The sequence below is a fragment of the Propithecus coquereli genome, unplaced genomic scaffold (genome assembly GCF_000956105.1).
Source record: "Propithecus coquereli isolate 6110/MARCELLA unplaced genomic scaffold, Pcoq_1.0 Scaffold249, whole genome shotgun sequence".
NCBI classification, from domain to species: domain Eukaryota; kingdom Metazoa; phylum Chordata; class Mammalia; order Primates; family Indriidae; genus Propithecus; species Propithecus coquereli.
Window position 1 is genome coordinate 4,687,201 of NW_012148052.1, and position 24,222 is coordinate 4,711,422.

Below are 24,222 nucleotides of genomic sequence, written 5' to 3' on the forward strand. Positions count from 1 at the left end.
AAGCTACTAGCTTCTGTTCCCCTGGCTCTTCTTCCTGTTTTCCAGGGCTCCCAGATCTGAATCTCACTGGGTATACCCTGAAGAAACAGACTTCCATTCTAGGCTTGTGCAGGAACCTAACAGTCATGGGTACTTATTATGTATTGACAACAATTTTTTTTTTTTTTTTTTTTGTTGCCCAGGCTAGAGTGCCGTGGCATCATCCTAGCTCACAGCAACCTCAAACTCCTGGGCTCAAGCAATCCTTCTGCCTCAGCCTCCCGAGTAGCTGGGACTACAGCATGCGCCACCATGCCCGGCTAATTTTTTCTATATATTTTTAGTTGTCCGATTAATTTCTTTCTATTTTTAGTAGAGACGGGGTCTCGCTCTTGCTCAGGCTGGTTTCGAACTCCTGAGCTCAAACGGCCCGCCCGCCTCGGCCTCCCAGAGTGCTAGGATTACAGGCATGAGCCATCGCGCCCGGCCCAATTTTTTTAAAAACATCTTTAAAATCCACGCACAGAAAGCGCCCCAGAACCCTGCTCCCTATTCTCCCACATTTGTTCTAAGCACGCTCAGTCCTGTCCTGACTGGCCTCAGCCTGTGATCCCAAATGGGTAGGGAAGGGAAGGGAGAGACTCCGGGAAGAAAAGGAAGCTGCCCCACATACCCTGGGGTCTGTACTCCCAGGGTGAAGGACTGCACCAAGCCATTTATAGCCTTGGAATCATGAACTGGCATGGAGTGCAGACAGGAACTGAGCCAGGTCTATTCTCATTTGAGCTTCATCAATAAAGAAGAGGTGCCCCTGTGAGTTTCTAGTTGCAAGAGTTTCTATTTGTAGCCGTAAAGTATAAGAGAAAAAAATTCCTCCTTGGGTAACTTACGAAGCCACTTGAATAGCCAATAAAAGAATGAATGAGGGTAAAATCAGTCTATCCACTGGATAAAACATTATACAGTCTTAAAAATAATATTTATTTTAATTTTTACTGTGAGCATATATTACTTTAAAAAAATTGTGATTTAACAAAATGGAAAAGAGCTAATGATTTCATTAAGAAGTGGGACATAAAATTGTTTACTATAATTACAACTATAAAACACAAAAACATAAACAAAAACTGATGCATAGCTTTACAAAACGGAGGAAATAAACCAGAATGCTCACAGTAATTGTTCACCTCCATAGCTCTAGCTCCTAGCACAGTTAAGTATGCAATAAATATTTGTTGTTCTTGAATAAGCATTGGGATTAGGAATGAATTAATCTATTTTCCAAATTTGGTATAATGAGATTCTATAACTTTCATAATAAAAAAAATTATGTATATAAAAATAAGACTGATTTCACAAACCAAAAACAGTAAGTAACAGAGGGGAAGGGGATATAATGTTGTTCATAGAAAGACATGGAATGTTAGATTGACAAAAAATTATGGTTACAAACAGGAAAATCATGTCATTTGGACTAATGGGATTTGAAATTACTAGGAAAAAAAAGAATTATCTTCAATGCAGAAAGACAAGGCTTATCTATAACATGTCAACGTTTTCGACGACTCTGAAATTTGTAAATGGCTGGGGAGTTCACTGTTTCTTTCTTCACCTTCACCTTCTGAGCTTTATCCTATGAAAGAGTAAAAAGGTGATCAGTAAACAGTACAAGATGGTTTTGTAAAACAGGAAGGTTAATACACTACCTATTAAAAAGCCCCCAACTCAGCCCTTCTCAAAGTTCAAAAGAAACACAGCCCTATTGCCCTAGGCATCCACAGTATGCAATGAATTAACTTCTCCCCTAGGCATCTAGAATGGTACTAGTTGTGTATAATTCTTGGGAAAACTGAGAAGAAAGGTGCTCAAATAGCTGTTTTATTTAAAATTATATAACTTTAATTCTCTCACGGAACCCCAGTTGAGAAAGGCTGACCTAAATGATCTGCAAAGCTAAAGAATTTGACATTTAGAGGAATGATAATAATATGAAAGAGGCATCTTATATTCCTTAGCTCTGCTATTTAACTACACAATGTTGTCTATTTTTAAACACCAATGAGTGACATGCACTGTTTTGTTAACCTGTTTAAATGTTACGGGAGCTGCTCATAAGCTATAAAGTTCATATGCTACCCGATCCTACCCTTTGCTGTTCCAAAGCACTGACTAATAACCCCCTTATTACCTTCTTAATCAAGGAACATTTCAACACTGTCAGAGTAACAGACACTGGCTCAAACCACTGCCCCTGAGGAGCAGACATTTTCACTGGGGTTGATTTACACACAGCTGAAATCCAGTCTCAGTTAAGACCTTTACAAGAAAGGAAAGAAAAAAAAAAAGGCCTAAGGCTCTCTCTCCTCACCAGAAGATCTTTGCGTGTTTGAATTTTCTGTGCAATAACGAACAATTTCTTCTCTCGCTCAATCCGCTGTGTCAGGCAGTTATATTGCTTTTGCCTTTCTTTAGCTATCCGCTGCAAAAGAAACACAGCAAAATAATTAACAGGACAGTAATGAATAAGGAACTATTTCTTAAATCACTTAAGCCTAAACGCATAAATGGTTTCATTAACTCCTTCCCTTCTCCAGAAAAAATATAACATGATTACTATAAAATTGCCCATTTTAGGAACACTGCATTCTAGAGCTGAAAGGAACCTTGGAGACTATCTTATCGAAACCTGTCATTTTACAAATGCAGAAAAATGAGGCTCAGAGAAGAGAAACAACTGGCCCAAGGACACATGGTTCACCTGGAACAGAGTCAAGACTATCCCCGTGTCTCAGGGATCCCAGGAATCTTTGCACTACTACACTAAGCTGCTTCAACCTTTGTGTGAGTGCCCCAGTCACCTGAGATGATGGCAGCAATGAACCAGTATTAGAAACCCTACACAAAGGGAAGAGAGAGCAACGGAAGAGTCCCCAGGCAGTGTGCTGGTGCCTGAGAATCTTAGTGCTCAGAGAGCAGGATTTTTTTCAGCAGAAGCTGACTTGAGAATTCTCACTGCTAACTGGTGCCTCAAAGACCAGTGGAGTCCTTAAGTTTTGGAGAATCATAATAAATCCCTGAGAAACTGAGGAAAGCTTTGGGTTCTTTCTTGAAATAAATGTACATACATGTTTGTATTTAATACAAATTTGCGCCAAAATATATACCTATTTGCACAAAATTTCAATGTGGGAGAGGGGTGTTCACAGACCTCCTAAAGCCCACCCGCCCCTTCCAAGTTATAGACTAAATTCCCTTGCAATCCACCCAAGGGTAGCCTCTTTTTTGTTTCGTTTTGTTTTGTTTTTTAAGAGACAGGGTCTTGCTCTATTATTGCTCAGACTGAAGTGCAGTGGTGTGATCTTAGCTCACTGCAGCCTTGAACTCCTGGACTCAAACAATCCTTCTTCTTCGGCCTCACAAAATGCTGCGTTTACCGGTGTGAGCCACTGCATCCAGCCAAGAGTAGTATCTTGAAAAAAATAATTTTGCTTTGAACAAAACCAAAAGAAACAACACTGCTAGACAAAAATGGCAAGATTCAAGCCTTCTTTCAAAAGCTATGCTGGTGGGCCGGGCGCGGTGGCTCACGCCTGTAATCCTAGCACTCTGGGAGGCCAAGGCGGGTGGATCGCTCAAGGTCAGGAGTTCAAGACCAGCCTGAGCAAGAGCGAGACCTCGTCTCTACTAAAAATAGAAAGAAATTATTGGGACAACTAAAAATCTATATAGAAAAAATTAGCCGGGCATGGTGGCGCATGTCTGTAGTCCCAGTTACTCGGGAGGCTGAGGCAGTAGGATTGCTCGAGCCCAGGAGTCTGAGGTTGCTGTGAGCTAGGCTGATGCCACGGCACTCTACTCCAGGCAACAGAGTGAGACTCTGTCTCAAAAAAAAAAAAAAAAAGCTATGCTGGTGAACTACTCTACTCAGGAGTTTGGACTACTAATCTCCTTAGGGACTACCACAATACTTGAGCAAAGTCAGTGACACAGCTCATTGAAAATACTACTAATTGACAAACAGAGTGATCACAAGAACACCAGTGAGCTGGCTCCGCAGCTGGAAGTGTGATCTACGTAGAGGGGAATATTACTGGACCTCAGACTTCAACAATTCACCGATTCTAGCATACTCTCACAGCAGTGGTTTCAGACAGCTTTTGTTTTCACTTTATCGTACAGACTGTCAAATTTATGGGATTACCCAATATAGTCAAACTAATTAGGGGTATTTATATTACTAAAGCAAGTTTAGCTGCCTCTGAGCTAGAGAAAACTGCTGTGAAATTAAACATTGGAAGCAAAACTGATGCGGTGTAAATGATTCAAATCAAAACAGAACAGCTGTCTGCTTGAAACACATTGACAGCATTTTTTTTTTTAAATGAATTAGTCAGAAGTGAGAGTTCAACTCCAGACGGCTTTGAGGAAAAGCATGTCTTCCGCACAACCCAGTGACAGTGATGGAAAGCATGATAAGGAAAAGTCAATGCAAAATTTTGGTTACAAATGCCTAATATGAGAGACCCTCTGACATATGTGTTCACTGCTGAAGATTCAATACCACAGTATACCAAATCCCTTAATCTTCAGTGTCCCCTCTTTTCTCTACATTTTAAAAACACTGGTATCCATTACAAGCATTAAAAGCACAAAGCTCAGGGTCAGAGCAGGGAATCGAACCAGATCTAGAAGCCAGAACCTCAGCTCCTAACCACTATACCACACGTCCTCCAATCTTAAAAACCAAGGAATCCTCCTCCACTTCCATCCCCATCATCAAATCTTCCTTCCACTTTTCTCAGAGACCTTGATGAGTTTTCCATAAATAATTATATTAAATGCACGGGCAAAAAAAAGGAATCTACATTCCCCTAAATTCACATGTAAACAACAACAGAGAAAATTACCTTAAGTGGAGTCTGATGGGTAATTCCTTTCACTCTTTCCTTCTGCAATGTCTCTAACCTGGGTCTATTGAAGACTCTGTCGACTAGTTCCGGCACTGTATGCAGGTGAGTTGCGATATCAAACTGTTCAACTAAAATTCAAGATAATCCTTAAAGAACTGCCTGTTTCTAACATCAAACAACACAGACTCACATGGTAGACTGTCCCAGAAACCTTCAAACATTTCACATACCTTCCTTTTTGGTGTCAAAAAAGAACACATGCTTTTTCTGTTGTTTCCCCTGGAAGTCCAGCAGATGGAGCTCTGATTTTAGTCTTTCAATTTTCTAGAACACAGAATATGGTCTCCTTTATATTGGGTTTTTCTAGGGTATCGAAAATAAATTTCTAAAAAGTTTAAACCATTTCACATGTTTGCCAGACAGTAAGAATTTCCTTAATTATTTTAAAGGAAAGCACCACTAAAATTCATCAAGCATCAACTACATGTCAGGTACTTGGTGAGGTGTCCCTCCAAACTCAATCCTTCCAACAATCCTGAGACAGAAATGAGGAAACAGCCTCAGGAAGATTAATTTATCCACAGTCATAGGGCTAGTCAGTGGTAGTGCCAGAATTCAAACCTATGCCTGTCTCATTCCCAAACTTGAATTCTCGCCACTCCACCATGCTGACTGTACTTTGATCATATCACAATCAAGCAAGATTGTAAATGCCAGAAGAAATCAACTGATAACTTGAGATTGATGGATTTAAGTTTCCTTTCTTAACCAATAGAAGTACATCAGAACAAAGAGTTAATTGTTACCTTAGCTTCTGCAACCCTTTTCATTTCTATATATTTGACATCCTGAGTTCTCATCAGCTTTAGCTGTTCTGGAGTTACTTCTTCCTTTGTCTCCTTAATAACATGAACTCCATCCTAAAATCCAAATTGAAAAGATATATTCCCCATTAGATTAATAAGTTGTTCATTAATAAGTTGTTGGCATAGTTCATGCTTAGAATAAAGACAACCAAACGCCATATGCTAACAGCAATTCAAGGCATGAGGGGCACATACGGTGTGGCACATCCACTCCTAGAAAAGCTCCACACGCAAGACAGCTCGGATTCAAAGGCAGAAATGCACATTCCTCACACAGGGGCAGGTGTGCCTTCGATACTGACCGAAAGCATCTGGAGTAACCAGAGGAGGGCTAAATTAAGGCCAAGGACGCTTCCTCTCCATCGCCTTCCCCATCATTATTTTCCAGCAGTTGGAGCTCAAAACACCAACCCATCCATTAGATACCCACCTGGAGCTTGACCCGAGTCATTTTATAGTAGAATTCATCTGGATTTTTTTCAAGAGCCTTCTTCCGGAGAGCTCTGAGGTATTCTTGTTTCTTGTGGTAGTCACTAGAAAGCAGGTTAAAGGAGGTTCATAGCAAAAACAAACAAAAAACAAAAATAACCACCCCACAATGAGAAAACTTTACAAAGCGAAACTCAAAAGAGCCAACACAGTGACTGGATCTGACCCCCACCACTCAATGTCACTGAGCCGAGCTCATGTCTCCATAGGGTGCACTATCTAGCAGTCCTCTCCTATCCCAATGGAACCTGACAGTTAATAACTGTCCTCATCCTACGTATGTTTTAGTACCATTTATATCATTACAGGGAGACAACAAACAAAACACAAATTAAAACTCCTCAGATAAGGTTCTATGCAAGCTTGGGCACCGAATGACCAAATACGATTCGAAAACTACACGTAGAATATAGCATAATGACTACAATTGTGGACTCTGGAACCAAATCTGGGCTCAAATCTGGACTCCACCACTTCTGGCTAAGTAACCCTGGATAAGTTAGTTAACCACTTTGTATCCCAAATTCATCTGTAAAATGGGTATAGTAATAGTAACCTATCCCAGAAGGTTGCTGGAATAAATGAGTGTAAAATGTATAAATCTCCTAGAACATTGCCTGGACCAACAACAGCGTCTAATTATTATTAACCTTAAAAACTCTGGGACCTACAGAAAACCACTTAATCCATCACCACCACCTGTACCAGGAGCATAAGAAGGACCTCACATGATATGTATGGCTAACAAATAATTATCAAGTATTTTGCAAATAAAGTTCTAGTGGAGAAGAATGGGGATAATTGTTTTATAAAATGTATTCAGAGTTCATCATCACCCACGCTCAGTCTCATGAATCCATCTTTCACATCTCTTCATTCCAAACCACACACATGGTGATGTAAGAGACTCAACAAATGGAATTTTAGATTATATCTTGCACTTCAAGAAAACAGAGAGAAAAAAGATTCAGCTTTTTGTTCAAACACCAAGGCAGAGGCAAATCAAAGCCATTATGACAAAATGATCTGGGACAACATAATAAAAAAATTCACAATGCAACTACAGTTAAATAAATAAAGATCTGCCTGAACAAAGAGAGAAGTTTAGGGTCACAGAAAATTATGTGACATGATGCCAGAGGTTTGGCCATTTTATCAATGGCAGGAAATTATTCCCTGTTGGATGCTCAGGCAATTCAGCTCAGTGCAGGGAGGCCGTAAGCCTTCTTGGCAGTACTTCTACCAGAAAGACTGAACTCACTCTGCACGAAGTTTGTAATCTTTCTTTTTCTCCAGCAGGCCCAGACGTTTTCGAAAGCCGGGCTAGAAGACAAAAGAAAAAAATAGTGCTTAGTTTCCTCAGCAAACACATACCCAAATCAACATGACACCTAATGGGAACGAGAGTCTCTGGAGTGTTCAGTAAATCCATGTCCTTGGAGCCAACCCACTACCCTGTTCCCTTCCCTCCCCACAACTGGGCTCTGCCCAAGGATGAGAGGGACCATGCCAGCACCAGAGAGGTCACAAGCACTGCTGTAGTAGATTTCTTGGCCTATTAAGGACAGAGAGAGGCAACAATGACTCGGCAGTAATCAAGCAGTTGCCAGTTGTACTAAAATTACTACCAACTTAATCCAAGGGTTTATAAAATACTACAAAGGGAAAACATAGTAACAGGGAGGCAACTGTGGTAAGGGAGCTAAATTTAGAGTCTAGAGACGTAGGTTCAAATCCAAAGCTTTACCTCTTAACAATCTGTGACCTTGGGCAAGTCACTTAACTTCTCTGAGCTGCTATTTCCTAACAGTAAAATGAGAATAATAGCATCTACTTCTCAGGGTTCTTGTAAGGATTCAATAAGTCTCTGTAAGTGGTAGTGCCCACACATGGCTTGACATACATCGGTGCCCAGCATAAATTTATTGTTACCATTGGACCTGTGGTACCAGGTATGAGAGAAAACAAAGTATGAAAGAAAGTACTTTCTCTGACATGGATTTGGATAGCATGGAGGTACAAGGATTAAATCTTGGTATGATCTTTCTACAGGGTACCCTTTGTTGAGCATTTAGTATATGTGAGGGTCTGTGCTAGATTCTTTGCCTGCATCATCGTAATAGGTCCCATTTATGAAGTTACAAAGCAACATGCTATGCTTGGTACACAGTCTCATTTAATGCCCACAACAATCACGGGAAGTAGGTAAAACAGGCACTATTGTTACTCAATTTTTCAGAGGGGGAATGAGGTTTAGAGAATAATATGCCCAAGAATGCAGAACTAGTAAGTGGCAAAGCTAAAACTAGAATGCATTCTATCTGGGGCCACAGTGTGAGCTCTTCCACAACCAACAGACTGAGATTATTCTGCTCTGAATAATCTTGACTTTTGAGAAAATATATACACCTCTTTACTGTTTAAACTTTTATTAATGTAATTATTTGGGGAGGATTTCTAACAATCATCTTTCTCATTTTTTTTTGTTTTAGACAGAGTCTCACTGTGTTGCCCAGGCTAGCTAGAGTGCCGTGGCGTCAGCCTAGCTCACAGCAACCTCAAACTCCTGGGCTCAAGCAATCCTTCTGCCTCAGCCTCCCGAGTAGCTGGGACTACAGGCATGCGCCACCATGCCCGGCTAATTTTTTCTATATCTTTTTAGTTGTCCGATTAATTTCTTTCTATTTTTAGTAGAGACAGGGTCTCGCCCTTGCTCAGGTTGGTTTCGAACTCCTGAGCTCAAACAATCCATCCGCCTCTGCCTCCCAGAGTGCTAGGATTACAGGCGTGAGCCACCGCGCCCGGCCATCTTTCTCATTTTTTATCCTTCAAATGATACAATAACTCAGTGTTTAAAATAACACCCAAAACCTCTGATAATTTTTATTTTAATTACAGGAGATAAAGGGAGTTTGACAGAGTGGAGATAAAAAACTCAAGAGTCAAAAGAGCAATAACATGAGGTGAGGCAGAAATCTTGAAATCTGTCCCGCCTGCTTGAATGTACATCTGCATTACAGAAGGAAACCTGGTATTCCATCTGAAATAGTTTACATAATAACACATACCCCCTACATACAAAATATCTTCAGTAGCCCCCCTACTGTTTCACTGAAGGACCTAAAAGATAAAGTCCAAACTACCCAAACAGGGAATGTTCATGTCAATGAACATTGACACATAAAACCCCACCTTTCCTGCATGGCCTTCTCTTCACCTCTCCCACCAAGACCTTCTATTCCTACTCAGCTTTTGCCATGTCCACAGCCACCCTTGAAAGCCCTCTCTCTGCTAATCCCAATACATCCGTGACTTTGGATACACTATTCAATCTCTTTAAGCATCAGATTCCTTATTTGTAAAATGAGGATAACATCCATGTCATGGGGATGTTGTAGGATTATATGAGACAACTGTAAAGCATGTAGGGTTGTGCCTAGCATACAGTAAGTACTCAAAAAGTGACAGTTTTGCCTCTGAAGGCAAATTGCCTTTCAAGTTCAACAAGTTTCACCATGATGCTTTCTCATCATCTCAACTCTTGCCACTCATAACCCTCATTTGGCATTTTTTATTTGCCGTCTCTTACAAAGTTGCCTCTTTATTCATTTTCTGGTAGCCTCTGGATTCAAAGCAGCTGGTGTGATTCCTGGCTTTGCTGCCTGTCAGCTATAGCTGTATGTCTATGGGCAAAGTACTTAACTTATCTGAGCCTTTGTTTCCTCATCTGTAAAGCTAAGGAAATAACAGTACCTACTTCCACACAGCTGTTGTTGTGAGTTAAATGATAATAAGAGTAAATCATTTTGCACTTTGGTTCTAGCACATAGGAAGAATTCTACCTATTATTAACTTTGGATAGGTCCACACATAGACTGCCAAACAAGGTGGCAAATTACACTGCTCCTAGTACACAACTGAACACACAACAAATGCTCAATAAATGTCTATTAAATGCTATTAAGCAGGAAAATTGGACAGTGGTTAAGAGGTCTTAGTTCTATCCCATCAGTTTGCTGCACAACTTTGGACACATCCTTTCCCATTTCTTCCCCATCTGTTAGATGAAGCTGGACCAGGTATCTCTAAGGGCCTTTTTGAATCATATATTATGTGATTCCTGAGAGCAGTCAAGTGGAAAACTCAATTCTGCATTTAAGCTCATTTCTACTCAACCTCCCCACACAGACGCACCCTCCACAGAAATCCTACAACTGTATATTCTGCCTCGATTTGGTGTTTGAAAATGGGCAAGTTACTCTATGGACCTCAGTTTCCTCAACTGTATAATGGGGAGGGAAAACACCAACATACAGGGTGAGGCATAAATAAAAGCATATGTGGCAGATCTTCATGAACCACAAAGCCCACGCATGATGATACCACATTAGTAACACCAATCTCTTTGGTCAGGGCCCCCATATTGCTGCGGGCAGAGCTGAGCATTATGTGGGTTCCAATTCCAGCGTGGCAGTTATTGGCTATGTGAGCTATGACCTCAACTTCCTCAGAGAAAGCCAGGCACATTACACACATTATCTTACTCAACTACTGCACTTGAAATCTTCCAGAGTAGGTCTGATTATCCCCAAGGAATGGGGAGCGGCCCGCGCTCTTCCGAGAGAGGGAACAACAACCCACCACCCGCGTCCCCGCGAGGCTCCGCGGCGGCCGAGCCAGCGTTATTAGCATATATTTGCATGTATTTGCATCGTGCGTCTACGTACAGCCGGCATCAAGGCCCTAGGGTGACGAGAGCAAGCAGTACATGGGGCCAAGGGCCAGCGCTCGTGGGGCCTGTGCGGTCCTACCTGGCTTCGCTCTCGGTGTTCCCGCTGCCGGGACTTAGCCGCCTTCCGAAAAGCCGCCGCCATGTCAGCTCGGTCCTGGAAGACCTCGTTGGACAACGCCGGTCGGCACTGCCTCTACCACCGTGTCCCCTGATCCTGCCGGAAACAGGCCAAACCGCCGATGCTTAGGACCGCCCACTTCCTCTACGCAGCCTATCCAGAGCCTGCCTTTCCGGAAATACGTCCTCTAACAAAGGCGGCCATCGCACGCTACTTCTGGGAAGTGTAGTTTCCTAGATCTAATCTCGTGACTCTACAAGACGCCGTTCTTATTCGCCAGAGCCTGTTCACGCTACTGCGATCTTGCCTTAGCGCTCGGCCTGCGTGGGCACCTGGGAACACGTGGCTGGCGCTTCCCCCTCCTCCTGAGCTGGGCTTGGAGTATGCGCATGTGCAGTCACTTAGACCTCGGCACCGGTTGCCGTATTTACGTGCAAAGCTAGGAGCCTGTGAATTTTACAGTGTTGGGGCTCAGGACACACCACCCCAAAATATGACTGTAGGGGACCAGACTATACCACCCGAAAAGGTACTTCTTTGGCATATTTTCAGCTGGTTATTCTGAGAAACTGCAGACATGGGAGAAGCTCTGAAATGGTGTCCTTTTGTAAAACAAATTTACACCCTGTAAAGGATGTAAAGATTTCCTATAAAGGAAATCTACGTTATTAGTAAAATGTCTGTATCAGCAAGAGGGCTGACAACTTTTACTATCTGAGAGACTTTATCTGCATAATAGAACAACCTTTATTCACCATACATTTCCTCCCTATATCTTCCCATAACTTAGGTTGCCACCACCCCCAAGAAGCTCCACACCACTATTATTTTCTGTAGCTTAGGCTGCTATATGAGCTTCGATTATCTGACCCTTCTTCTATTTTTTGCTCTCCTACAACAGTGTACAAGAAAGAGCATTCTGTAGAGAGACAAGAGACTTTGAAACCAAATCTGACTCTGCCACATACTTAATGGGCTGTGTGACTTTTGGCAGGTTTCTTGACTTGAATGAGCATAATTTTTCTCACCCATAAAATGAGGATAATAATAAGATTCACTTCTTCCCTCACAGGGCTGTCAAGGGCTCACAGTCGAGTTGAGGAGTCATATCTGCAAGCAGCATAGAAGGAAATCACCTAATGGCAGCAGTTAACAAAGCTCTGATTCCCTCACATCCTTAAGGGAATGGCTGGCTGACAATATGAGTGTCAGAGGTGGTACAACAAAATGATTAAGACCATTACCAGTGAAGGTGTGTTCTGATCCTAACTCTTGGCTACCAGCTAAGGTAAAGTTAGATTCACTGAGCCTCCATCTCCCCATCTGGAGGTAATAATAATACTATACCCAGAAAAATGTTGTGAGGATTAAATGAAATAATGTTTAAGGTGCTTAATTCTAGGCCGGGTGCAGTGGCTCACACATGTAATCCTAGCACTCTGGGAGGCAGAGGCGGGAGGATTGCTTGAGGTCAGGAATTCAAGACCAGCCTGAGCAAAGAGCAAGACCCCATCTCTACTAAAAATAGAAAAAATTAGCCAGGCATGGTGGTGTGTGTCTGTAGTCCCAGGTACTCAGGAGGCTGAGGCAGGATGGCTTGAGCCCAAGAGTTTGAGGTTGCTATGAGCTAGGCTGATGCCATGGCACTGTAGCCCAGGTGACAGAGTGAGACAGTGTCTCAAAAAAATAAATAAAGTACTTAATGCTGTGTTCACCTCTTAGGAAGTTCACAATAAAATGGAGCTATTATTGTTATTTTGATTATTACTAAACCTGCCTCTAAGTCTAGAGAGAGGACTGGGTATAGGAGAGCATTCTAGAGGCATTTGGTTTCTTTTCCATCATGTGAAAGGGGTTCTGTAATTGCACCCATTTCTTAAGACAGGGGTCAACCCTCCAGCTGAGGAGCTCTGAGTAAATTCTCTCCTCAGTCCAGAGAGGTGCCCATCCAGTTAATTAGTAGGCAAGAAAGAACTTAAAAGTATGAGCTTGAGCCTTAACAATATGCATTAACAAAATGCCATCTCATTTGTCACTTACCGTTGAAAGACAAGACCTCTCATGCCAACCTTTCCTGCTTCATTTTGATTAAAAAGCCCAGATATCAGGCAGGGTGACCAGGTGGCAGCTCTGGCCACTCCTGCCGCTACCCCTGAAGAAGGCATCGAGTGACCAGCACACCTAGAAGCTAGTTCTGTACACTGGAGGTGGGGGGACCCTGGAGTCAGCCCTGAATTTGAACTGCACATCTACCACTTATTGGCTTGTGATTTGGGGCCACTTTGTCAAACTCCCTGAGTTTCATGTCCTTTTATGTAAAATGGTGCTAATAATAATAATAACCACCTCGTATGGTGTTTGGGAGAACTGAAAGAGGTAATGACTAGCACCTAACATGGTGCCCTGCACAAAGTCAGCATTTAACCATGTTAGTTCTCCCTCTGCCCTCCCCACTTTCCCCATGCTGTGTGAAAGTCACCCATGTCACCCTCTCCACCCAAAAATCCATCGTCAGGCTAAGAGTCACAGGAAAGTTTCTGGAAAATTTGAAAGAGGGTATCTGCTAAGCCTTGAGGCCTGCAAGGGCTCTAGGCAGCCAGTGGTAAGAGTGAGCAATACACCCAGAGAAGGAAGGACGTGTTCTCACTAGGGGGAAGGAGGGCTTGTGGTTACAGGCATCAGAGAGTGATTCAGCACCCAGAGGAAGCCATGACAGGCCTGTCAGTAGTCACCCAGAGCCTCCTCTCAAAAATCCTTGCAAGGCGAGAGAACAGACGGAGGACTCTGAGCACAAGTTAAGGAAGGTTGTGTGGGGACCTCCTGGGTGGTGGAGGGACAACTAGATCCCGCTCACCCAAGGCAAGTCATCCAACACTCAGGCTCTGCTTCCAGCCCTAGCTCAGACACACCTGTTTCCCGGGGCAGGGAGGGGAGGACAGATGGGGAACAGGAACAGGGAGTCCATGTGGCTGATCCTGGACTTCCCTGGACATGTCCTCCTGGGCCAAAATAGAGCAAGCAGAGAAATGTGAGCCCACTGGGGAGCTGGAAATGGAGAGGGGAAAGGACACAGCTTCCCTATGTGGGGCTCACCCCTAGGCTGGCACAAGCCAGAGAGCTAACTGTCTCTGGCCCCTGGAGTCCAAGTCCAAACAGCAGAACCCTAACACTTGGCTATGAAAGGGAGGGGAGTGTCCCCACATACTGATAACCTATTGCATGCTCTCGTCCAGTCCTCACAGCAATGCTCTGAGACAGTCATCCATTCTTCACAGATGAGGCTTACAGAGGTTAAATGACTACAGATGCTGTGCAGCCTAATGGTTAAACTCATTTTTGTCATAAAAAACTTTTGACTTTTGACTGTCTGGATTTGAATCCTAGCTTTGCCATTGTTGGCTGTGTCACCCTTGGCAGGTTACTAATCTCTCTGTGCCTCCATTTTTTCATCTTTAAAATGGGGATAAAAAAATATATTTAATAAGGTTGTTGGATAATCAAATGTGTTGACACATGTGAAATGTTTAGGGACTGGTGCAAAGTAAGAACTCAGGAAGTACTGGCTCTCATTAGGGTTATTCAGAAGAGATTTGAGCCATGAGTAAAGAACAGAGATCCAAACACTCTGCCCTTTGTCCAGCACTTTCCTTACTCACGTATAACCTCTTCCTTTCTGAAAGCTCCTTATCTTTGCCTTGTCCTTACCCCAGAGCAGACCTCCTCTTGCTGTCTGCTCCAAGCAGGCAAAGTAGTCTTCCCTTCACTCTCCAGGGCTGGGAATCCCTTACACCTGCAAGACAAATTCCAGTGAAAGGGCCCACCCATGGGTTGGCTGCTCACTCTCTAGACTCCAGATAGCAGGTGCCTGTGGTCCAAATTCTGGTGGGTGGGGGAGAGAGAGACATCCAAATTGAAGCAGTATCTATCATTCATTCATTCATCAGATATTTATTATGCACCAGGCATTGGAATAAGTGCAAGCATGAACAAAAAGGACCCAGTCCCTGCCCTCATGGTTCTTACCATGTAGGCAGCAACAATAATAAACAAGCACTTATTTAATTTCAAAAGGAAACATGGCCTCAAGGGTGACTTGGGATCCAGGAACCCAGGTATATGATGCACAGATGGGAGGGAAGAATCCTCAGGACCCCTAGCCTGGGAGAGTTTGACTGGACCCAGCCTGGAGTGTGGGGAAGCCTCTGTAGGCACCTGAATCTTCACTCTAGATGCTAAGGTTATTCCACAGTTGGTTTGTCGTCTCTTATTTTGCAAACGGCACAGTAGAGCCTCCTCCCTCCCTCCCCCATGCATCCAGACCAGGCTATTTATTCCTAGTGACAAGCCTGAGGATCCCAGGGGGGGTGGCCTCAAGGACCTGGAGGGGCCTCATGTCCCTGGCAGGCGCCAGTCTTCCCTCGGACACAGGGAGAAAGCCAGAGGGTCAGACACTGCAGAGGTTCCCTCCCCTCTCCTCCACCACCCTTGCAGCACCCCATCGACTCACACTCCTCCCCAGAAGCCAAACGATCACAGGGCCAAGAATTAGGATCTCCCCTGGGCGTCAAAGGTCAAAACTATTCCTGGGCACTGTGGAAACCAAGACGAGGCAGGACTTCTCAGTGTCAGGGTGCAGCTGGAGGTGGGGAGGTAGTTACCTCTGGTTTTGCCACTAGGAGTTGGGGAATAAAGCCCTTTAAAGGTCAAGACCCTATGGTGGGTCCTTTCTTAGCCCCATGTTTTCAGAGAACACCTTGGTCTCCACTGACAGGACCATGACAGTAGAGTCAAAAGCACCCACTCCTCAAGCTGGATTAAGGCCTCCTTCGCAAACTCAGGCTGAGTGACCCTTAGGGGTACGTTGGGTGGGGGAGAGGGGGGAACACAAGGAGGCATGAGGACTCTTGGTCCCCAAGTATACCCGTTGCCTAAAACTGAATACCTCCCTCTTGCAGCTGGGGGGCTGGGGATGGGGGGAAGAGAGGACAGCAAAGGCTGCAGGGAGGGGGAAGGGGCGGGGTCCTGGCCGCCGGGACAGGTTGGGAGAGCCAGGTTAGGCCGGGCGGGAGGAGGGGGGCTGGGGCTGGCTGGCTTCTGAAAGGGAGGTGGGGGCGGGGTCTGGCCCCCGCCTGCGGGCTGGGGGGCCGGGGGCGGGGCCGGCCGGGGCGGGCCCCCGCGCTCACTTCCTCGGGGAGGGGTTGGGGCCGCGCTCCCACTCGCCCACACAGTCCGTCTGCCGCCGGCAGCCTCGCCTGCAGCTTGCGCGGTCCCCGCTCTGCCTGGCCCGCAGGTAGGAGCCGCCGAGGGACCCGGCGCCCGCTTCCCGGCCCACCCGCGTCGCGCGCCCCGCTCCTGCCTCCCGCTTCGAGGTGAGCGCCCCGCGGACCCCGGCTTCTAGCCCCGGCTGCCTAAATCGGGGCGCGGGTAGGGGAGCGCAGGGGGCCCGCCGAGGGCTGAGGGCGGAGGGCGGAGGGCGGCCGCGGCGGCCCGCCCCCTGTCCCCCCGGGTCCCGGCGCCCGGGGCGCGATGAGCCAGGGAGAGCACCCGCCCGGACTGCACCGCTCCGGGCTGCCCGGCGGGGCGGGGGCCCCCGCGAGAGGTGGGCGGGGGAGGGGGCCAAGTTTGAAATAGAAAAGCCAGAGACCGACAGACCGTCCAGGAGCGTTGGAGAAACTGAGGCTTTCAGAAGCCGGGTGGAGAGAGAGACCGAGACAGGTGGGGACACGAACGGCAGGAGGCTGCCGAGATCATTGAAACAAGGACAGACTGGGCGTGCAGAGTTACCGAGCGACAGACCCGAGGCACAGGGGCGGACCCATGCTTTATTGAGCATTTTCAGAAAAAGCAACGTACGACCCCAGTGAAACATTGCTGGGGCCCTGAAGCTTGAGCTTCATTAGCCTCATGCTAAATGTGCCTCTCCGAGGCCTGCAGAGACTAGAGACAGAGACACTCAGCCATGCAGAGATGCTAAGAGACAGAGACTTGGCTGCTGAGACAGAGAAATGGTAGTGTGGGGGTCCGAGACATTCAGCAGTACAGAGACACTGAGAAACCAAGACTTGGCCACTGACGTAGAGACTGCAGAGGCATGGGCCCCACTGGGGGATAGCCAGTCAGAGATACAGAGTTGCCCCAAACCCAGGACAGCAGCAGAAGTGTGCGGGACACAGAGAGATGCCCAAGGGAGCAGAGCTAGGCACCAAAGGCTGCGACTTAATGGAAGCAGCGAGACCTAGGGGGGTTGACAGCTTCCAAGACAGACTCTGGGAGACCCAGGCCTGAAACTTTGGGAAGCAAGGCTGTGGGGAATGAGAAACTGTAAGCCAACCGATCCCCCTTGGGGCAGAGGACCTGAGACAGTAAGATCGGGATGAAGAAACAGTCTTGTGTGTGCACATAGCCACTGAGACAGCACCAACTTATTTTTAAACTCAAATCTTGGACGTGCTGTCTCAGCCCTGGGGGACCCGGGGTGAATGAACTTTTCCTCTCCTGTCCCCAGAGCAGCTGTGAGATCCTGCTCCCCACCCCCTTTCCCCTAAGCTGCACTAACTTCCAGGCCCCAGGGAGAGCACAGAGTTCGGGGTTGGTGCCTAGTGGCAGGGGGTGGGGGTGGGGGAGGAGTTCAGTTTCTCCCCTTAAGTCTCCTGTCAACTCCTGGGAGGTGGGGGAGGGGTCTGTTCTGATCCTGACTCACAGCTGTAGGGGCCTGGCCAGGGTCCTCCTGGACAGTGGGGAGTGTTGGGAGGTGGTAGAAGGGTTGACTGGCTGGCAAGGGTAACTGGAAAGGCTTCTGGGTGTCTTCCAATCACAGGGCCAACAGCTGGGGAGAAGAGCCAGGCTCTGGTGCACCTCCTGTCCCCCTGCCCTTAGCTGACTACCCCCTCCATCACGACAGCAGCGTTTCTCAGGAGACGGAAGACCTCCAGGCTGGAAGGCAGGGGACCTGGGCTCTGATACCTGAGTGACCTTGGACATGCCCCGACCCTGTCCCTGGCCTCCTTGTGCTCAGCTGTAAAATGGGGATGATACTCTATCCTGCCTGGTGATGAGATGGTGGTGAGAATGTACTTTGTGAGGAGCAAAGCAGCATGCAGGTGTGCACACCTGTGTACCTGGGTGAGGGGTCTCAGAGTTATGCTGACTGGAGTCAGGCTAACTGGGCCAGAGCAACCACTGGCCCCAGTGGTCTCCACAGGGAGTCCCGCAGGCCTCGGGTCTCCTGTTCTCTCCCTGGGCCTACACTGAGAACATCCAGGTCAAGTGCCAAGCCAGCTCCCTAACCCAGGCCTGCGGGAGAAACTGCTGTCTGCCCTCCAGTATGAGTGAGGGGTGGATAGCGAAAATATTAATAGCTACCATTTACTGAGCACTTATTATCCACCAGGTGCTTTCTAAGTATTGTCACATTTAAGCCTGACAACAACCCTACGAGGTAGGAAGTAGTAGTATCTTGTTTAATTAGTTAGAAAAACAGGCTCAGGAGGCTTAAGTGACTTGCCCAAGGTCACCCCACCCCGCTAGTAAGTGAAGGAGCTGAGATTCAAACCCAGGTTTATATTTCATGGCACAGCCTCTACGTATCGCACACCACAGCCACTTATCCAGCCATACTGAGCTCCAGAAGGTTTACTGGGAGGTGCCTTTTGGGGGCCAGGGGGAAGGCAGGGGATGAGAGCCATCTACAGACAGAGCAGTCTCTCCCAAACTCCCTCTGCCAGCCAGGGAAGAATACAAGGCTGGCTTCTCCAGGGAACAGGGGAGGAAGATGGGGAGGGAGGGATGGGCAGAGACAGGTGGGCCTCGATGGTGCCCTTCACTCTGTCCTCGCCAGAGCCCAGCTGGAGAGACTAAGGCATTGGGGGATTGTGGGAAAGAAATGGAAGCCACACCCATTCCCTATTTGGGGTGCCCCTGTTTCGTAGTGGTGACTGCCTCCCAGGGGGTGGACCCAGGGCTAGCCTGGGCCTGGGAAGGTGGCGGCGGCTGTGAGCCAAGCCAGGAAGGAAGGGGAAGGCCCTGGGCACCCCCGATGGACACATTCCACCTGTGTGGCCCCCTGCTGCCCAGTGGCTGACAGCCCAAGCAATCCTCAGATGTTGGACCAGAGGAAACCTGGGCCTGAGTGGTGGGGAGGGCACTGAGAAGGAGGGGTATCCTCTACCCTACAGCATAGCTCCCACCCCACGAATCCCGGCTCTAAAGACCCCAACTTCTGGTGGCCTTCCATCGTACTGAAGGGCAGCCTTGAACTCACTAGCCATGCCTCCAAAGAGCCAGGCCAGGCTGGGGGCATCTGCTGGTGCCTGGAGTCTGAATTTCAAGCCAGAGCAACACTTGTTTTCCAGAATTTCCTACTGGGGATGGCTGAGAAAGGAAGACTTTTCCTTCAACTTGAGCCAGGGCAGGCTCTGGGGATCTGCCAGTCACTAGGGTCTAACTGGGGGAGTGGTTTGGTGGGGTCTATTGTATGTCCCTTTAACTTCCCCAGGCTCATCTGCAGCTGTGAGGACATCCCCTTCCTATGAGTCCTGGTGTTTCTTCCCCACGACCCCAGGGTCCCAGCCCCTAGAGAGCAGGCTTTATGGTGGCGGAGAGCAGGCTTTATGGTGGCAGAGAGCAGGGTTGGGGAGCTCTGACTTTGGGGCTAGAGACTGAAGCAGGGCAGCAGGAAGGTCTGGGAACCCCACTTCCCTACTGCCCCCCTCCCCAGGCTCCTGTTCCAGAGGCAGCTGTGTGGATGACCTCATCCCGCAAACATGCTTTGTTCCTGAGAAAATGGAAAGTGTCTGAGGTTTGGTGGGGGGCTGGGTGTCTGCAGCAGCAGCTTTCAGGGCTCCCCCCTGTCTTATTCTCCACCCAGGAGGGGGCCTGATTGGGGAGAAAATGTCCTCAGTGGCTCTTGCTCTCTCTGCCTTCACTTCTCTGGTCCAAAACCCTGAGAAATCAGAAAAGGTGGGGAGAGGCAGGGGCCGGGAAATAATGACCCAGGATGGAAATATGCTGAGGCTTTGCCGCTGCCAGGAGTGATGCCTGGTGGGGGTAGGGGGGTGGGGGTGGCAGAGGCACGCTGCGCTTGCTCTCAAAGTCTGTCTTTCGTTCCCCTTTGCCTCTCCAGGCATCTCATTTTCTTTTTTTCTCTCTTATTGCTGGCAAAACCTGACATCTGGCCATCTGTGCTGCCACAGCTGCTGCAGATGTTGCAGGCCAAGGCTGCCCAGGCTGGTGTGATGAGAGACACAGCAGGGGTGGAGGGGGGATGAGGGCAGAGGGTCCAGCTGGGGAAGCTTGGCTGTGTCCAGCTTGCAGGATTTCCTTCCAGCTTGAACCTAGGCTGAGCCTCTGAAGTACTTGTTGCTTGGCTGATTCTCCTGGGAGGGGAGGCCCGACTTCTCACACTGGCCTCCTCCACCATCCGTCGGCCCAGCATCCCTCTAGCATTCCATGTTTCCTGGATCAGGAGGGGGTGGGAACAGCCCATTCCCATTCCTAAATTCCCCATTCCAGAGCTCTGGGTAAAGGTTCCTTTATCCAAATTCCTGGAGTCTCTTCCTGGGAGACAGGAGAGGGTGGGAGTACTGATCACAGGGAGTAGGGTGGGGTGGCTCCCTGCCCCTGCTTCTGCCACCCTGGGGATAGTAGGGACAGGAGAGGCTAAACTCAGATTGGGGCAGGAAATGAGTCACTGACCCAGGAAAAGCCCCCTCCCCCCAGATCTGCCAGAGCCTAGATAAGAAAACAACTTCTGCTTCCTGATTTTTTCCTGACCCCTTCCCACCCCCATCGTTTAATACAGAAATAAACATGCAGGACTCCTGGGTTCCCAGAAGCACCCCTTCCCCATCCCCATCTGTTCTGATCTGGCATTTCCCATGCCTGCTCTCTTGCCAGGGACTAAGCCACAGCCTCTCTGGGTGACCCCTACCCCACCTGTTCTCCTAACAGGGCCCCCTCACATCGCCATCATGAGCGAGGCATTTGACTGTGCAAAATGCAGCGAGTCCCTGTTTGGCCGCAAGTACATCCAGACAGACAGCGGCCCCTACTGTGTACCCTGCTATGACAACACCTTCGCCAACACCTGTGCTGAGTGCAAGCAGCTTATTGGGCATGACTCAAGGGTAAGAATAAGACCAGGCAGGGCAGGGAGTGGGTGGTGGCTGGTGGGAGGGGGCACAGGATGGATCCACCAGGCCCTGGTGGCAGTGCCCCTGCTATGCTCCCCACAGGAGCTGTTCTATGAAGACCGCCACTTCCATGAGGGCTGCTTCCGCTGCTGTCGCTGCCAGCGCTCCTTAGCTGATGAACCCTTCACTTGCCAGGACAGTGAGCTGCTCTGCAATGACTGCTACTGCAGTGCCTTCTCCTCACAGTGCTCCGCCTGCGGAGAGACCGTCATGCCTGGTACATCTCCAGGGGCTCGTCCTGTGGGGGGACTGGCATGTCTGACATCTGTGTGGGGGTCCTTGCATGTGCCTGTCTTCTATGTGGAGACTTGGTATGTGTAAAGACCTGCACATATAGCATGTTTCTGGAAATTTAGTGTATGCAGGATATGTCATGCCTGTACGTTCTTATGAGGTTAGCATGTACAGGGATTGGCATGCCCAGGTGTACACATGAAGGCTTAGCATGTGTAGAAACTGACAAGCTTGATACTTTCCTGAGAGCTTAGTGTGTGCTGAACCAGTAGGCCTGGTAGACACGTGGGGGCTTACCATATGCGGGTAACTGACATGCTTGATCCATACCTGGGGACTTAGCATGTGTGAAGATATGCACATTTGGTACATGTACGAGCTAAGGGTGTACTGAGATTGTCGTGCTTGGTGCCTGGGGGTATAGTGTGTGCAGAGACAGATAAACAGGGTTTAACATGTATGGAGACCTGCATGACTAATAGAAATGTGAGGACTTAGCATACATGGAGAGTAATATAAGTAGGAGATGTGGGGGCTAAGCATGTACTGAACCTGTCATACTCAGGGCATTAGAACTTTGTGTGGGCAGAGATTTGCTTGCCTGGTATATGTGGGGTCTTGTGAATGTGTTAAACCATCATGTCTGGTGTATAAGGGCTTAACATATACTAAGAAATCATGACTATTACATGGAGGCTTGATGTATGTTTGGGGAGAGGTTAGCATGTGTAATTTATGTGGCAGGGGTCTTGCTGCATGTGCATGGACACCACCCTGCTCAGGCTATGGGAGCAGTGGGGACTCTCCTGGAGAAGTAACAGAGGTGGCCCTCAGGAGCTTGTGATACAGCATCTGAGTGGGACCCCTGTTCCCCACAGGGTCCCGGAAGCTGGAATATGGAGGCCAGACATGGCACGAGTACTGCTTCCTGTGCAGCGGCTGTGATCAGCCACTGGGCTCCTGTTCTTTTGTGCCCGACAAGGGTGCTTACTACTGCGTGCCCTGCTATGAGGACAAGTTTGCTCCTCGCTGCGCCCGCTGCAGCAAGGTGGGGGACGGGCCAGTGGGGTGGGGGTGAGTAAGGCTTGTTGTGGGGTGGGAATCCCCACTGACCCCTGCTGATGGATGCTGCCCCCACAGACGCTGACACAGGGTGGAGTGACATACCGTGATCAGCCCTGGCATCGAGAATGTCTGGTCTGCACTGGGTGCCAGACGCCCCTGGCAGGGCAGCAGTTCACCTCCCGGGATGAAGATCCCTACTGTGTGTCCTGTTTTGGAGAACTCTTTGCACCTAAGTGCAGCAGCTGCAAGAGCCCCATCGTAGGTGGGACAAGGGTCAAAGAATGGAGTGGGCAGGGTGCAAGCAAGGGAGTGGGATGTATTGGGTGGGGGCAGGACCACCCCCAGATATGCAGAGCTAACCTCCAGCCTCCCTCCAGGACTTGGTGGAGGCAAGTACGTGTCCTTTGAAGACCGACACTGGCACCACAGCTGCTTCTCCTGTGCCCGCTGCTCCACATCCCTGGTGGGCCTAGGCTTTGTGCCGGACGGAGACCAAGTGCTGTGCCAGGGCTGCAGCCAGGCAGGACCCTGAGCCAGGGCTCCTGGGCCCAGGCTTTCCCACACCAGGGCTCCAGGACCACAGCTCCTTTTCTAAACCACTGGTCGGACCCAGCCCCTCCCCACAACGGGTCTCCCCCTGGGCTCCAGGATTCAGTCTCCCCACTCCAGCATCCCCAAACTGGTACTCCCTGACCCAGGCCCCCAAGCCTGGGCTCTTGTAGAGCTTCCATGACTCAAGCCTCCTCCCTAAACATGGACTCCAGAACTCAGCCCTCTCCCTTGCAATCTGGGTCCCAGGCCAGGCCCTCTCCCCAGATCAGGGCTCTAGACCCCAGCCCTCCAAATCTGGACTATTGGACCTACATCCCCTTAAATCTAGACTTCTTTTGATAGATTTTAGGTGTCCTGAGGGTGCCTGAGAGGTCCTCATGAGTGGACTATGCTCAGGCTTGAGCCATCCCTATCCCATCCCTAGCCCCGGGGCTGGGGCTGTTCGAGCAGCAGGTCAGGGGCTTGATAAGGGGTCTTAGGGTACAGGTTGTTGCCCAGCCCCTGTCCGTCGAGTGTCTTGTTTTATTTCAGCTCCATTTTGCCCAGAGATGGGCAGAGGGGTGGGATTGGCTTGCCCCTCTTCCAGATTCTTCAATAAAGCAGAGTGAGGAAGTACAGGCCTGTGTGTGTGTGTCCAGGCTGTAGAGGGGGAAGGAAGGTTCCTTCACAGACTGGGAGACTCTGAGCCTATTCTAGACATCCTCCCTGCAGGGTGGGGTGAAGGGGGACTGGCCACTGGGTGGGAAGTCTCTCCCCAGGAAAGGGATCCCCGCCACAGCTACTGTCCCTCATGGCCTGCTTCGCCCCTGCTGGCAGAGGGCTTTTTCCTTCGTGTGGGGAAGGGAGAGGTTGAGGGGAAGTTCCAGACAGGAGCAGGAGTGACAGCAGGGTTCCATCGCCTTGTACAAATCACACCCTCCCCTAACAGCCCGCCCAAATCCCGAAGAGCAAGCACCTAGTTCGGATCCCCAGTCTGGGCCCAGACCCTCAGCCCCCTTCCCCCTCTTCCCGAGGATTAGCGGGGGCGGCCCGGGATCCGCTCGCGGCCGCACGTTTTTTGCCAAAAAAGGCAAGGATGCAGCTGCAC

The 24,222-nt window shown here is 48.5% G+C and overlaps 2 protein-coding genes across 3 annotated transcripts; one reads left to right on the forward strand and one right to left on the reverse strand.

The window, feature by feature from the left end:
- Window positions 1-1,355: 1,355 nt before the first annotated feature.
- On the reverse strand, window positions 1,356-11,219 carry UTP11L (UTP11-like, U3 small nucleolar ribonucleoprotein (yeast)). The gene is made up of 8 exons (XM_012646769.1): window positions 11,056-11,219; window positions 7,506-7,567; window positions 6,186-6,288; window positions 5,696-5,809; window positions 5,120-5,213; window positions 4,887-5,017; window positions 2,348-2,458; window positions 1,356-1,612 (listed from the first exon to the last, which is right to left on the reverse strand). The coding sequence occupies exons 1-8, from the start codon at window positions 11,116-11,118 to the stop codon at window positions 1,529-1,531; spliced, it is 762 nt and encodes a 253-aa protein (XP_012502223.1). The 5' UTR covers window positions 11,119-11,219; the 3' UTR covers window positions 1,356-1,528.
- A 5,001-nt stretch (window positions 11,220-16,220) lies between these two features.
- FHL3 (four and a half LIM domains 3) lies at window positions 16,221-23,747 on the forward strand. 2 transcript variants are annotated; one of them, XM_012646773.1, is made up of 6 exons: window positions 16,221-16,384; window positions 21,043-21,218; window positions 21,327-21,501; window positions 22,397-22,566; window positions 22,659-22,845; window positions 22,961-23,747. In XM_012646773.1, exons 2-6 carry the CDS (start codon window positions 21,063-21,065, stop codon window positions 23,113-23,115), a joined length of 843 nt encoding a protein of 280 aa, XP_012502227.1. In that variant the 5' UTR covers window positions 16,221-16,384; window positions 21,043-21,062; the 3' UTR covers window positions 23,116-23,747. The 2 variants fall into 2 exon arrangements, with proteins under 2 accessions (XP_012502227.1, XP_012502226.1); XM_012646772.1 differs by having other exon boundaries at window positions 16,261-16,463.
- Window positions 23,748-24,222: the final 475 nt, after the last annotated feature.